At 43.9% G+C, this 14,242-nt stretch overlaps 2 protein-coding genes across 9 annotated transcripts in view; one reads left to right on the forward strand and one right to left on the reverse strand.

Annotated features, from left to right (window-relative positions):
• Positions 1–14,242, reverse strand: part of SBNO1 (strawberry notch homolog 1) — an 83,027-nt gene that overhangs the window by 21,011 nt on the left and 47,774 nt on the right. For all 8 annotated transcript variants that reach the window (XM_050747860.1, XM_050747858.1, XM_050747856.1 and 5 more), the window contains exons 17-27: positions 12,937–13,134; positions 12,115–12,282; positions 11,848–12,023; positions 11,316–11,447; positions 8,615–8,750; positions 6,318–6,430; positions 6,144–6,215; positions 3,737–3,836; positions 1,323–1,397; positions 290–436; positions 71–165 (exon numbers count right to left, since the gene is read on the reverse strand). In XM_050747860.1, coding sequence (XP_050603817.1) covers positions 71–165; positions 290–436; positions 1,323–1,397; positions 3,737–3,836; positions 6,144–6,215; positions 6,318–6,430; positions 8,615–8,750; positions 11,316–11,447; positions 11,848–12,023; positions 12,115–12,282; positions 12,937–13,134 — 1,412 coding nt within the window. The remainder of the gene's footprint in view (positions 1–70; positions 166–289; positions 437–1,322; positions 1,398–3,736; positions 3,837–6,143; positions 6,216–6,317; positions 6,431–8,614; positions 8,751–11,315; positions 11,448–11,847; positions 12,024–12,114; positions 12,283–12,936; positions 13,135–14,242) is intronic.
• DDX55 (DEAD-box helicase 55) overlaps positions 11,906–14,242 on the forward strand; it is a 312,124-nt gene continuing 309,787 nt past the window's right edge. Inside the window, exon 1 of the mRNA XM_050747989.1 lies at positions 11,906–11,910. The gene's annotated coding sequence lies outside the window, so the exon portion shown is untranslated. The remainder of the gene's footprint in view (positions 11,911–14,242) is intronic.

A 14,242-nucleotide genomic window follows, 5' to 3' on the forward strand; every position in this document is an offset into this window, starting at 1 on the left:
AAACTCATTTCTGTAAATGCATCTCATGGGAAGACGATAATTCCACATGCACAACATTTTCTAAACTTACTGTGTATAATTCTACGTGGCCAGAGGTTGAATACCCTGGAGTCAGAAACTTTTTAACATCACTCTTCCTCACCTTTTCATCTCCAGAACCAAGATCTTGAACAACAGAAAGAAACATATAAATGTAAAAAGAACATTTTTATCAGGTACACACATTTAAAGAATTTCTCCACTCCACATTTTCCCTGGGGGCGTTGGGAAGGATATTTTCCCTACTTACCTAAGATTCCCATATCGTATCTTCCATTTTTTTTGGCATTTTGAACAACTGCAGTAAGTGTGTCCGCAAAATACTGAAATAATGCGTTCTGCTGATGTACCTCCATGCCTAAAATTCTATTTAAGAATTTCCCTATGTTGTTATAATCTGTAAAGACAAAAGATGAATGTTTTCATAAAATAAAATTTTTTTATTCATCTAGGCTTAGTTAGAGTCCCACTTTCTCTTCTAAAAGTCTTCCTTCTTAACTCTTACACTGTCCTCACAAGGCTGTAATCTGCCCATTTCTCTCTCTAGGAATTAGCACCACTGCAGGATATGCTCAAAAGAGGTTTGTCAAACTGAATTTTTGCATCTTCAGTCTCACTTATGGAAAGCATAAACACAATTCAGTACATAAGAAAGCTCTCCAACACTGAATTCTCAACTGTAGCGGCACAATTAGAATGTCTGGGAGCTTTGGGAAATTACAAATGTCTAGGCTCCACCCCTGACTTCAGTAATTTTTTGTTTTGTTTTGTTTTTTGAGACGGAGTCTTGCTCTGCTGTTGCCCAGGCTGGAGTGCAGTGGTGCAATCTTGGCTCACTGCAACCTCCCCATCCCAGATTCAACTTGTCCTGCCTCAGCCTCCCGAGTAGCTGGGATTACAGATGTCTGCCACCACGCCTGTCTAATTTTTGTATTTTTAGTAGAAATGGGTTTCCACCATCTTAGCCAGGATAGTCTTGGACTCCTGACCTTGTGATCTGCCTGCCTTGGCCTCCCAAAGTAATGGTATTACAGGCATGAGCCATCATGCCCAAACAATTTTTTTTTTAGACGGAGTCTCGCTCTACTGTTGCCCAGGCTGTACTGCAGTGGTGCAATCTTGGCTCACTGCAACCTCTGCCTCGCGGGTTCAAGCCCCACAGCAGCCAAAACCACCCAGAATGTTTTCAGAACATGAAGCTTCCCCTTTGGCTCAAAAGCATACGTCATAATGGACTTTAATACTATAGCAACAGTTATGTGCTACACAGTTAATAGTAGTACCTTTATCGAGAGTAAGAATTCCCGAGCGATCTTCTACATTTATCAGACCAACTCCTATCAGTCCTTGTCGAACATCTGTAAGAACAGGATCAACTCTGACTCATAAATTACAAGGGATATCTACAATGTACCACTAAGTGAGAAAAGGATGTTGCAAGTAACATCATGCCATTAAAAAAAAAAACCTTGATATTTATATAAACATGGAGAAAATGTGGAGAGAATTGCCCCTGTTCACACTGTCATCTGTGACCTAAGAAGGTGAGAATGGAAGGAGGGTTAAGGGGACCACATTAACTCTCTTCATTATACATGTTAAGATTCTTTTCTTTTTTTTTGAGTCTCACTCTGTCACGCAGGCTGGAGCGCAGGATGCGATCTCAGCTCACTGCAACCTCTGCCTCACGGGTTCAAGCAATTCTCCTGCCTCAGCCTCCCGAGTAGCTGGGACTACAGGCTAATTTTTGTATTTTTAGTAGAGACAGGGTTTCGCCATGCTGGCCAGGCTGGTCTCAAACTCCTAACCTGGAGATCCACCCAGCTCAGCCTCCCAAAGTGCTGAGATTACAGGTGTGAGCCACTGTACCAGGCTGCAACATTATTGTCATTACTTATAATAAACAAGTTATCTATCTATCTATCCATCTATCTATATATTTTTTGAGACAGGGTCTGACTATGTCGCCCAGGCTGGAGTGCAATGGCATCATCTTGCCTTACTGCAACCTCTGCCTCCCAGGCTCAAGGGATCCTCTCACCTCAGCTTCCTGAGGAGCTGGGACTATAGGCGTGCACCACTGTGCCCGGCTAATTTTTTTGTAATTTTTTTAGAGAAGGGGTTTCTCCATGTTGCCCAGGCTTGTCTTGATCTCCTGAGCTTAAATGATCCACCTGCCTTGGCCTCCCAAAGTGCTGAGATTACAGGTGTGAGCCACTGCGCCTAGCCATAACCTGTAATTTTAAGAAGTTAGAAATAAATCAAGGAGTCTTTTTTTTTTTCTCCCTGAGACAGGGTCTCTGTCACCCAGGCTGGAATGCAGTGGTGCCATCACAGTTCACTACAGCCTCCACCTCCTAGGCTCAAGCAATCCTCACACTTCAGCCTCCCAAAGTGCTGGGATTACAGGCATGAATCACCGCCCCCAGCCCAGGGAGTTGTTTCTGACACTGCTGATGTCAAAAGGAGTGAAGGTATAGGGTTAAGACTTAACTGCTTTTGTGGAAAGCCGAGAGTACTGATGAACACCCCTAACTGGTATGCCAATATGAACTGTTAACAACACATATCAGTATGTGTTAATATACCAAAAGGACTTTCTAGTGAAAAATGCTAACTCCATCTGAGTGCGTTGGCTCACGTCTATAATCCCAGCACTGTGAGAGGCTGAGGTGGGAGGATCACATGAGGCCAGGATTTCAAGACCAACCTGGTCAACATGGTGAAACCCCATCTCTATTGAAAATAGAAAAATTAGCCAGGTATAGTGGCAGGCACCTGTAATCCCAGCTACTCGGGAGGTTCAGGCAGGAGAATCCTTTGAACCTGATGGCGGAGGTTGTATGAGCCAAGATCATGCCATTGCACTCCAGCCCAGGTGACAGTGCGAGACCTTGTCTCAAAAAAAGAAGAAAAAAAAAAGACACTTCCAAATACACGAACGAAAAAAGGCTATGCCACATGTATCCATCACCCAGTTTAAACAACTGTGAATTCATGGCCAATTTTGTTTCATTCAAACCTCCCACCCCTACCAATCAATCCTCAAAGATTACTTACCTAGGTACTTTTTCAACTTTAAATTGAATTTTAAAAGTTATTTGGGGCTGGGCACGGTAGCTCATGCCTGTAATCCCAGCACTTTGGGAGGCTGAGGCGGACAGATCACGAGGTCAGGAGATCAAGACCATCCTGGCCAACATAGTGCAACCCTGTCTCTACTAAAAATACAAAAATTAGCTGGGCATGGTGGCTTGTGCCTGTAATCTTAGCTACCCGGGAGGTTGAGGCAGGAGAATGGCTTGAACCAGGGAGTTGGAGGTTGCAGTGAGCCGAGATCACACCACTGCACTCCAGCCAGGCGACAGAGCGAGACTCGGTCTTAAAAAAAAAAAAAAGGCTATTTGGCAAAGTGATTTTACTTAATGTACTAAAACGACTTTCCTCTTTTAAATCTATTATTAGACAAACATGCTTTCACTATATCAACAGTAAGAGCACCTTCATTTGAATAAAATTTGCTTTAATAAATCTGTTTAATACAAGATACTTATGTGTCCTAGTAACCATTAATTTCAAAGTTTTATACAATTTATATCCAAAGAAAAAAACTAATATAACAGCAAACGTTACAACAGGTTTGAGTACATCTTTGTCAATAATCATTGTCGTTGTTATGAATATTTTTAAAACTTACCTTTAAAAAATTCTCCAGGATAGTCTGGAGGTGGTGATACCATAGGAGAATCCAAGTTTACAATGGATTTCATGACAATTTCTAAAGCATTTCTTCCATACTGCAAAAAAAATCAAAACCTTTAACCACTTTCAGCATTTGGATACTCTTCAATCACATTACCACCTAAATACTATAAAAACTATTGGCTGGGCACGGTGGCTCATGCCTGTAATCCCAGCACTTTGGGAGGTTGAGGCGGGTGGATCCCCTGAGGTTGGGAGTTCAAGATCAACCTGACTAACATGGTGAAACTCCATCTCTACTACAAAAAATTAGCTGGGTGTGGTGGCAGACACCTGTAATCCCAGCTACTCGGAAGGCTGAGACAGGAGAATCGCTTGAACCTGGGAGGTGGAGGCTGTAGTGAGCCAAGATGGCGTCATTGTGCTCCAGCCTGCGCGACAAGAGCAAAAAACTCTCTCTCAACAAAACCCCCCAAAAACCACAAACTATTATTGTACCAAAGATTCAAAAAAGCAATTCTCAATTATCTTTATACTTATTTTTCTTCTTTTGGAGACAAGAGTTTTGCTCATCACCCAGGCTGGAGTGTAATGTCACGATCTCCACTCACTGCAACCTCTGCCTCCCGGGTTCAAGCGGTTCTCTGCCTCAGCCTCCCAAGAAGCTGGGACTACAGGTGCCCGTGGCCACCATGCCCAATTTTTTTTTTCCTTTGACACGGAGTCTTGCTCTGTCGACAGGCTAGAGTGCAGTGGTATAAACTCGGCTCACTGCAACCTCTGTATCCCGGGTTGAAGTGATTTTCCTGCCTCAGCCTCCTGAGTAGCTAGGACTACAGGCTTGAGTCACCACGCCCAGCTAATTTTTCTATTTTTAGTAGAGACAGGGTTTCACCATGTTGGCCAGGATGGTCTCGATCTCTTGACCTCGTGATCCGCCCACCTTGGTCTCCCAAAGTGCTGGGATTACAGGCGTGAGCCACTGTGCCCAGCCACACCCAACTAATTTTTATATAATTTTTTGAGACACAGTTTTGCCCTACTGCCCAGGCTGGAGTGCAGTGGCATGATCTTGGCTCACTGCAACCTCTGCCTCCTAAGTAGCTGGGACTGCAGGTGAGTGCCACCACGCCCAGCTAATTTGCTGTATTTTTAACAGAGATAGGGTTTCACTGTGTTGGTCAGGCTGGTCTCGAACTCCTGACCCTCAGGTGATCCACCTGCCTTGGCCTCCCAAAGTGGTCAGATTACAGGTGTGAGCAACCGATTCCGGCCTAATTTTTGTATTTTTTATTTTATTTTATTTTTTTAGTACAGATGTGGTTGCACCATATTGGCCAGGCTGGTCTCGAACGCCTGACCTCAGGTAATCCACCCACCTGGGCCTCCCAAAGCGCTGGGATTACAGGCATGAGCCATTGCGCCTGGCCTTTATATATATTTTATACTGCCTAATTCATGTCTCTATACATAGCAAACGTGAGAAAAATTAACTTCCTTTACTTTTTTTTTTTTTTTTTTGAGACGGAGTCTCGCTCTGTCGCCCAGGCTGGAGTGCCGTGGCCGGATCTCAGCTCACTGCAAGCTCCGCCTCCCGGGTTCACGCCATTCTCCGGCCTCAGCCTCCCGAGTAGCTGGGACTACAGGCGCCCGCCACCTCGCCCGGCTAGTTTTTTGTATTTCTTAATAGAGACGGGGTTTCACCGTGTTAGCCAGGATGGTTTCGATCTCCTGACCTCGTGATCCGCCCGTCTCGGCCTCCCAAAGTGCTGGGATTACAGGCTTGAGCCACCGCGCCCGGCCTACTTCCTTTACTTCTGAGAACTCACAGTTAATTCATTCTCATTTGTTCTTGTTTTCCAAAAGGAATAAAGACAACCACATTGCTGTACTGATACTTAACATGTGATCTAACTTACATGTGAAATTCTGTCTTTTTTTTTTTTTTTTTTTTTTTTTTTTTTTTTTTGAGACGGAGTCTCGCTCTGTAGCCCAGGCTGGAGTGCAGTGGCTGGATCTCAGCTCACTGCAAGCTCCGCCTCCCGGGTTCACGCCATTCTCCGGCCTCAGCCTCCCGAGTAGCTGGGACTACAGGCGCCCGCCACCTCGCCCGGATATTTTTTTGTATTTCTTAGTAGAGACGGGGTTTCACCGTGTTAGCCAGGATGGTCTCGATCTCCTGACCTCGTGATCCGCCCGTCTTGGCCTCCCAAAGTGCTGGGATTACAGGCTTGAGCCACCGCGCCCGGCCGTGAAATTCTGTCTTACAGGAAGTCATGATTTTAAAGCAAATGCATATGAGAGGCAGTTTTGTTTTAGACAGTAACTACCTTTCTTTCACGTTCCCTACAGCTACCATACACTATCACAAGTTTTCAGAGATACTGAAAGTTGAAATGTACCTTATTATCAAAGTTGAACCTGCTCAGATCCCTAGATTCTGTTGCTCTTCTATCGCCATGTGTAAGTGCCCCCTATTAAAACAAAAATTTCAGTCAAGGCACAGGTAACCTTTTACCAAAAAACAGGTACAACAGATCATCTTTTACACACAGCCACACAACTCCAAAACTCACCAAACTCTCAAGTCTTTTAGCAACAATAGATGCAAATCTTTGTTCTCCTGCCAGTTCAGAAATCAGAAAGACATATTCAGGAGCAGTCACTTGGTTTGATCTATGAGTTCGTCCTGCAACGAAATTTTTTTTTAAAGATCATTGATTTTGTTCGCTGAATAGAATATTCTGAGATGTATTCCTAGCATTTAATACTAAACTGGTATTGGGAAACCACTAAACAAGAAAAATTACAGATAATGTTAAATTACCAAAACACACATAAAACTGCTTAATGATAGAAGTATTAGCATTGCTATCCCAATTTTGCTTAACCACATGTTACTGATACACAGTTACTCTGGATTTTCCCACAACTGTTTTTCAAATCATTGGTCACAAGAACATGAAGATGGAGGGAGGAGCTGTGTGCCTTTGGTGAAGCTACTGAGGTTGGAAAAGCATATGGAAGTAGCAGCTTCTGATATGGACCTAATACATCCTTAAATTTTATAAGGACACTCCTTGAGGAGCCCTGTTCTTGGAACCCCACAAATTCCCACCATATATATATTTTTTACAACTTGTAAACAGGCAAAAAATGAATTCATAATGCATCATATACTATAAGGTACATATAACACTCCTTAAATACAAGATCTGAGATTTCGAGTTATAAGATATAAGACATTGGCCGGGCACGGTGGCTCAAGCCTGTAATCCCAGCACTTTGGGAGGCGGAGGTGAGCAGATCACAAGGTCAGAAGATCGAGACCATCCTGGCCAGCATGGTGAAACCCTCTCTCTACTAAAAAATACAAACAATGGCCGGGCGCGGTGGCTCAAGCCTGTAATCCCAGCACTTTGGGAGGCCGAGACGGGCGGATCACGAGGTCGGGAGATCGAGACCATCCTGGCTAACACGGTGAAACCCCGTCTCTACTAAAAAAAATACAAAAAACTAGCCGGGCGAGGTGGTGGGCGCCTGTAGTCCCAGCTACTCAGGAGGCTGAGGCAGGAGAATGGCGTGAACCCGGGAGGCAGAGCTTGCAGTGAGCTGAGATCCGGCCACTGCACTCCAGCCTGGGCGACAGAGCGAGACTCCGTCTCAAAAAAAAAAAAAAAAAAAAAAAAAAAAAATACAAACAATTAGCCGGGCGTGGTGGTGGGTGCCTGTATTCCCAGCTACTCAGGAGGCTGAGGCAGGAGAATAGCGTGAACCCAGGAGGCGGAGCTTGCAGTGAGCCGAGATTGCGCCACTGCACTCCAGCCTGGGCGACAAAGCGAGACTCCATCTCAAAAAAAAAAAAAAGACATTAAACAGGATTTGTTGTTGTTGTTGTTGTTGTTAGAGTTTCGCTCTTGTTGCTGAGGCTGGAGTGCAATGGCTCGATCTCAGCTCACTGCGACCTCTGCCTCCTGGGTTCAAGCGATTCTCCTGCCTCAGCCTCCCGAGTAGCTGAGGTTACAGGCATAAGCCACCACACCCGGCTAATTTTGTATTTTTAGTAGAGACAGGGTTTCTCCATGTTGGTCACGCTGGTCGCGAACTCCTGACCTCAGGTAATCCGCCCACCTCAGCCTGCCAAAGTGCTGGGATTACAGGCGTGAGTCACTGCGCCCAGCCTGTTTTTGTTTTTTGAGACAAAGTCACACTTTGTCACTCAGGTTGGAGTGCAGCGGTGAAATCATATCTCACCGCAACCTTGAACTCAAGTAATCCTCCCACCTCAGCCTCCTGAGTAGCTGGGACTACAGGCACATGCCACCACATCCAGCCAATTTTTCTTCTCTTTTCTTTTTTTTTTTTTTTTGAGATGCAATCTCCCCATGTTGCCCAGGCTGGAGTGCAATGGCGTGATCTCAGCTCACTGCAGCCTGCGCCTCCCAGGTTCAAGCGATTCTCTGCCTCAGCCTTCTGAGTAGCTGGGAGTACAGGTGCGTGCCAACACACCCAGTTAATTTTTGTGTTTGTAATTTTAGTAGAGGCTCGGTTTCATCATGTTGACCAGGCTGGTCTCAAACTATTACCTCAAGTGATGCACTCACTTTGGCCTCCTAAAGTGCTGGGGTTACAGGCACAAGTCACTGCTCTCAGCTGTTTTTCTTTTCTTTTGGTAGAGACAGGGTCTCACTATGTTGCCCAGGTTGGTCTCAAACTCCTGGACTCAAGTTATCCTCCCACCGTGGCCTCCCAAAATATTGGGATTACAGGCATTAGCCACTGTGCCTGGCCTAAACCTAGGTTTTGATATGCACAAATTTACCCAATGATTCCTAGCTGGATAATTAAGTGAAATCCAGTTGTAGGAACTTACCGAATTGTTGAATTGCTCTATCAGCGCTCCAGGGTAATTCTAAAGTCATATGAACTCTTCGTCTTTGATTTTTAGCTCTCCTATCTGCTTGTAATGAAATACCTGAGCTGGCAGCTTCTGAGATGATAGCAATATTCTGTGTCAAATATAAGAAAAATAAAGTCACCTTTGCGTAAGAACAAGTAGGCCAGTGCCTTAAATGAAGTCCTTCAGCAGACTGCTTACACTCTCCTTCTTTCTCAACAATAAGACTCCCAATTTTATTTCCCAGTCTCCCTTACAGCTAAGTGTGAACATTCTCCAGTCAGCAAGGTGTAGGTAAAATGTATGATGCACAGGAAATGTCCTTAAAAGCAGGCGACATGCCCTTCTCATCCCCTTGTCTCCTCTCTTTTAGGTAAAATGTAGAGGTAGTGACAGAGTCTGAAGCAGGTATCTTGGAATACAAAGGTAACTTGGAAATGGAGGCCCACGTAATTTAATGAACAACACGGAAGGTGCCTGGGCTTCAAGGGGGCATACAAGCCCTGCTCCACCTACCCAAATGTGTCCATGAGAGAAATAATCTTCTCTCTTATTGAAACCAATACTTAACAGACTTTGTATTTTCTGTTATTTAGCAACCAAAACTAATTCCAACTAATGTAATTCCTAATGCATAAGGGTGTAGATTAATGAAGCAATTACATAAAATAACTAATACCTGTACCTACGATCTTGAAAATATGTATCATTAGCTTTTTGTATATATGTATTTTTTGAGACAGGGTCTCACTCTGTCACAAAGCTGGAGTGCAGTGGTGCAATCATAGCTCTCTACAGTTTTCACCTCTCAAGCTCAAGCGATCCTTTCACCTCAGCCTCCCAGTAGCTGGGACTGTGGGCATGTACCACCATGTGACTATTTTCCCTGTACGGGGGGAGCAGGGGTCCCACTATGTTGCCCAGGCTGGTCTCAAACTCTTGTAATCCTACCACTTTTGAGAGGTTGAAGTGAATGGATCGTTTGAGGTCAGGAGTTCAAGACCAGCCTGGCCAACATGGCAAAACCCTGTCTCTATTAAATACACAAAAATTAGCCAGGTGTGGTGGTGTGTGCCTGTATTCCCAGCTACTTAGGAGGCTGCAGCAGAGAACTGCTTGAACCCGGGAGGTGGAGGTGGCAATGAGCCGAGATTGCACCACTGCATTCCAGCCTGGGGGACAAAGTGATGGTCCTTCTCAAACAAACAAAAAGTCTACAGAAAGAGTCTCTGGGTCAGCACAGTAGCTCACGCCTATAATCTCGGCATTTTGGGAGGCAGAGGTGGGCACATCACTTGAGGTCAGGAGTTCAAGAGAAGCCTTGTCAATATGGTGAAACCTGTCTCTGTCAAAAAATACAAAAATTAGCCAGGCATGGAGGCGCGTGCCTATAGTCCCAGCTACTCGGGAGGCTGAGGCACGAGAATCACTTTGACCCAGGAGGCAGAGGTAACAGAGTTGAGATCACGCCACTGCACTGCACTCTAGCTTGGGCAACAGAGTGAGACTCTGTCTCAAAAAAAAAAAAAAAAAGGAGTCTCTGGAGGCACCCAAAATCTCTACAATGGTTGGATATGAGAATGTAATCTATAAGCCATTTACAGTAAATCATCTTAATATAAAATAATACAGCAATAAAATACACAGTGAAACCAAAGTTACTAGTAATATGGACACACATAAATATTTTAGACTCAAAATCAGAATGACACTACAATGACATTAGATGTCACAACACCAAGACGAACTAAGAGAACTTTTTTTTTTTTTTTTTGAGACAGTTGCCCAGGTTGGAGTGCAATGGTGCAGTCTTGGCTCACTGCAACCTCCGCTTCCCAGGTTCAAGCTATTCTGCTGCCTCAGCCTCCTGAGTAGCTGGGACTACGGGCACCTGCCACCATGCCCGACCAATTTTTGTATTTTTAGTAGAGGTGGGGTTTCACCATGTTTGCCAGGCTGGACTTGAACTCCTGACCTCATGATCCGCTCGTCTTGGCCTCCCAAAGTGCTGGGATTACAGGCATAAGCCACCATGCCCGGCGTGAACGAAGTGTTTTACATCATGATTAAATATTTCAAAAGCCTCCAAAGCACTCAAGAGCCATATCTAATTCTATGCATTATACACAATATTTATTACATTCAATGATAAAATAATAAAAACATGTAAAATATTCAGTGAGTAAGGGAAATTACTAAAAAACTATGCGTAATAGCTCTGTTGCCCAGGCTGGAGTGTAATGGTGCGATCTCGGCTCACTGCAACCTGCGCCACCAAGGGTTAAGCTATCCTCCCACCTCTGCCTTCTGAGCAGCTGGGACTACAGGCATGCACTACCACACCCAGCTAATTTTTTGTATTTTCAGTAGAGACAGGGTTTCACCATGCTACCCAGACTGGTCTCAAACTCCAGAGCTCAAATGATCTACCCGCCCTGGCCTCCCAAAATGCTGGGATTACAGGCCTGAGCCACTGCACCTGGCCAATATTTATTATATTTAATGACAAAATAATAAAAACACATACAATATTCAGTATGTACAATTACTAAAAAATACAGAATGACAATACTCAATGGACATAACTTATATTAAAAGGAAAAAAACTCTTCTGAAGCTTAATCTAAATATACGGGAATTGTTCTTTTCACTGAGAAGCATCCTAGGTAAAACATACCTTATCTCCATCCATAAATCGTTGTTTTTCTGTGATGTTTAGTATTTCCACAGGCACATCAAGTTCAGATCTTGACTCATAAGATATGCTTCCATCATCGTTGCTCACAACCCGTCCCTTGCGGCCGGTCATCTGAGAAGCCAAACAATGTCATTACAATGAAGGTATCTGATTGCGATGGATGGACTCAGTGCCTCTCTCCTTAAAGACACTTGGGAGATAAGAGCACGGGCTGTGCTGCACCAGGCACTGAAGGATACAGAACACTGTAACATAGTCCCTGGAAAAAGCTTGACACATGGCCACGATCACAAAAGATGCGTGACAAGTGCAGTAACTAGGACCAGTGGCTTGGGACAGACACTCAGATACTGGAGGCAGCAGTTCATTGGGTGCAGGATGGCAACAAAAGTAGAACAAGAATTCTATGATCTAAGAAATTTAGATTATTATGTGATAATACTATAAATGCAACTCATTTTACAGGGGTTCAAATGGCAAAAATGTCACCAAGAGATACAGGCCTATTTACCTCAGCAACGTTCTCAGGGCCACCAAGTTCATCAATAAGTTCATCCAGGGTATTAGGGGGGAGGTCTTCAGCTAATTTTTCTAACTTATCAAGCAGGTCTTTCTTCATCTGCTGAGCCCTTTCCACAGCATCCTGACTTGTTATAAGGCTATTGTTACTGTTGGTGGTACTGTTAGCTAGGTAAAGAACATTTGTTAAAACTTAGTACAAAGTTTAAATATTTTTGTTTAAAAGAGTATTTCAAAAAGGAAGTTTCTATATGGATACCTGGTGTACTGTTAGGAGCAGGTGAGATAACTGGTGTAGATGAAAAACTAGGTCGTTTTGATCCAAGACCTGATGCTAATAAGGCACTTTGAATAGAATCTGGATCTATACTTTTCTTCTTTTTTTTCTCTTTGTTTTTCTTGTGGTCTTTTCTGATTAACCAGGGATCTGAGTGTTAAGGAAAGATATATGTCAAATCACTTGTTAAAACAAGTACAGAATCTTCAAAGGAAACAGTCTTTGAAATTTTTTCTTTTTTGAGACAGAGTTTCACTCTTGTTGCCCAGGCTGGAGTGCAATAGCGCAATCTCGGCTCACTGCAACCTCCACATCCCAGGTTCAAGTGATTATCCTGCCTCAGCCTCCGAGTAGCTGGGATTACAGGCATGTGCCACCACACCCGGCTAATTTTGTATTTTTAGTAGAGACAGGGTTTCTCCATGTTGATTAGGCTGGTCTCGAACTCCCAGCCTCAGGTGATCCGCCCACCTCAGCCTTCCAAATTGCTGGCATTACAGGCATGATGAAATTTTTTATAGTGTTAACTGATAATTGATCACTACCTACATTAGTCATCCATACACCATAGGGTACAAATCCACGTTTTCAAGTTAAAAATAACTGCACAAAATTGAGGTTATCTTATCACATATATGAGGCTGAAACCTCCAGAAGGTAGATAAGCCTGGAGCTCTCCACCAAGCAAAGATTAGAATCTGTGTGATCATTTGTACTGTATAGAAGAAAAGGTTTCATATCCCATTTTCAAATACACTGAAATATTAATTATGCCTTAGTGCATATTTAATATACTGAACTTACCATTTTCATCATCCTCACTAGACTCATCTCTAAATGGGTTGAAATCGTCATCATCTCCAGAACTCATGTTTTTAGAGCTCTCATAGTCACTTTCTTCATTATCAGAGGCATCAGATTCACTTCCACTGTCATCAGAACTGCTACCAGTAAGGCCACCTACTTTTCGTGCTTTTTTGGCTTCTCGAGTTATTTCTTCACCTACCCCCAGTCACAAACAAGAGGGTCAGCCCAAATTCAATGTTTCTTAAGATCCAGTACATCATATTTAGTTCATGAATTAATTCAAATGAAAAGTGCAGAGGAAAAGTATTTATGTAAGTCAAAGAACAAACAGAATTCACAAGTCAGTGCAACCTTTTGGACTCCCATAAAAAATAAGGTTATAAACATTTATTCTGAAGAAGAGACTGGATACAGAAGTACTAAGTCAAGACTGCCTTCAAGTGTACCAGTTTCAAAACAAATTCAGGACAACAGAGTAAAAGCAGCAACTCTGGCATAGTCACAATTTGTGTATCGGATTTGAGAAGAGGCCTAATAATTATAGGTTTATAGACACAGAATACTTAGAAAATCAACAGAAAATCAATTTATAAAACTTTTTTATTTTTGGAGATAGGGCCTCACTCTGTTGCCCAGCCTGGAGTGCAGTGTCACAATCATAGCTCACTGCAGCCTCAACTTCCCTGGCTCATGTGATCCTCCCACCTCAGCCTCTCAAATACCCGGGACTACAGGCACATGCCACCATGACCAGATAATTTTTTTCCCAGTGTCTCACTCTGTCTCCCAGGCTAAAGTGCAGTGGCATAATCTTGGCTCACTGCAACCTCCACCCGCCGAGTTCAAGTGATTCTAATATCTCAGCCTCCCGTGTAGCTGGGATTATGAAGCACCCTGCCACCAGGCCTGGCTAAGTTTTGTATTTTAAGTAGTGATGGGGTTTCGCCATATTGGCCAGGCTGGCCTTGAACTCCTGACCTCAGGTGAGCCACCTGCCTCAACCTCCCAAAGAGCTGGAATTACAGGCGTGAGCCACCGTGCCCAGCAAGAAGTCAACTTCTAAAATCCAAACAGGGCTAGGTGGGATGGCTCACACCTGTAATCCCAGCACTTTGGGAGGCCCAGGCAGGCACACTGCTTAAGCTCAGGAGTTCAAGACCAGCCTGGCTAACATGGGGAAACCCTGTCTCTACTAAAAATACAAAAATTAGCAGGGCACGGTGGTGCATCCCTGTAATCCCAGCTCCTTGAACCCAGGAGGCAGAGTTGCAGTGAGCCAAGATGGTGCCACTGCACTCCAGCT

Source organism: Macaca thibetana, chromosome 11 (genome assembly GCF_024542745.1).
Source record: "Macaca thibetana thibetana isolate TM-01 chromosome 11, ASM2454274v1, whole genome shotgun sequence".
In the NCBI taxonomy this organism is placed as follows: domain Eukaryota; kingdom Metazoa; phylum Chordata; class Mammalia; order Primates; family Cercopithecidae; genus Macaca; species Macaca thibetana.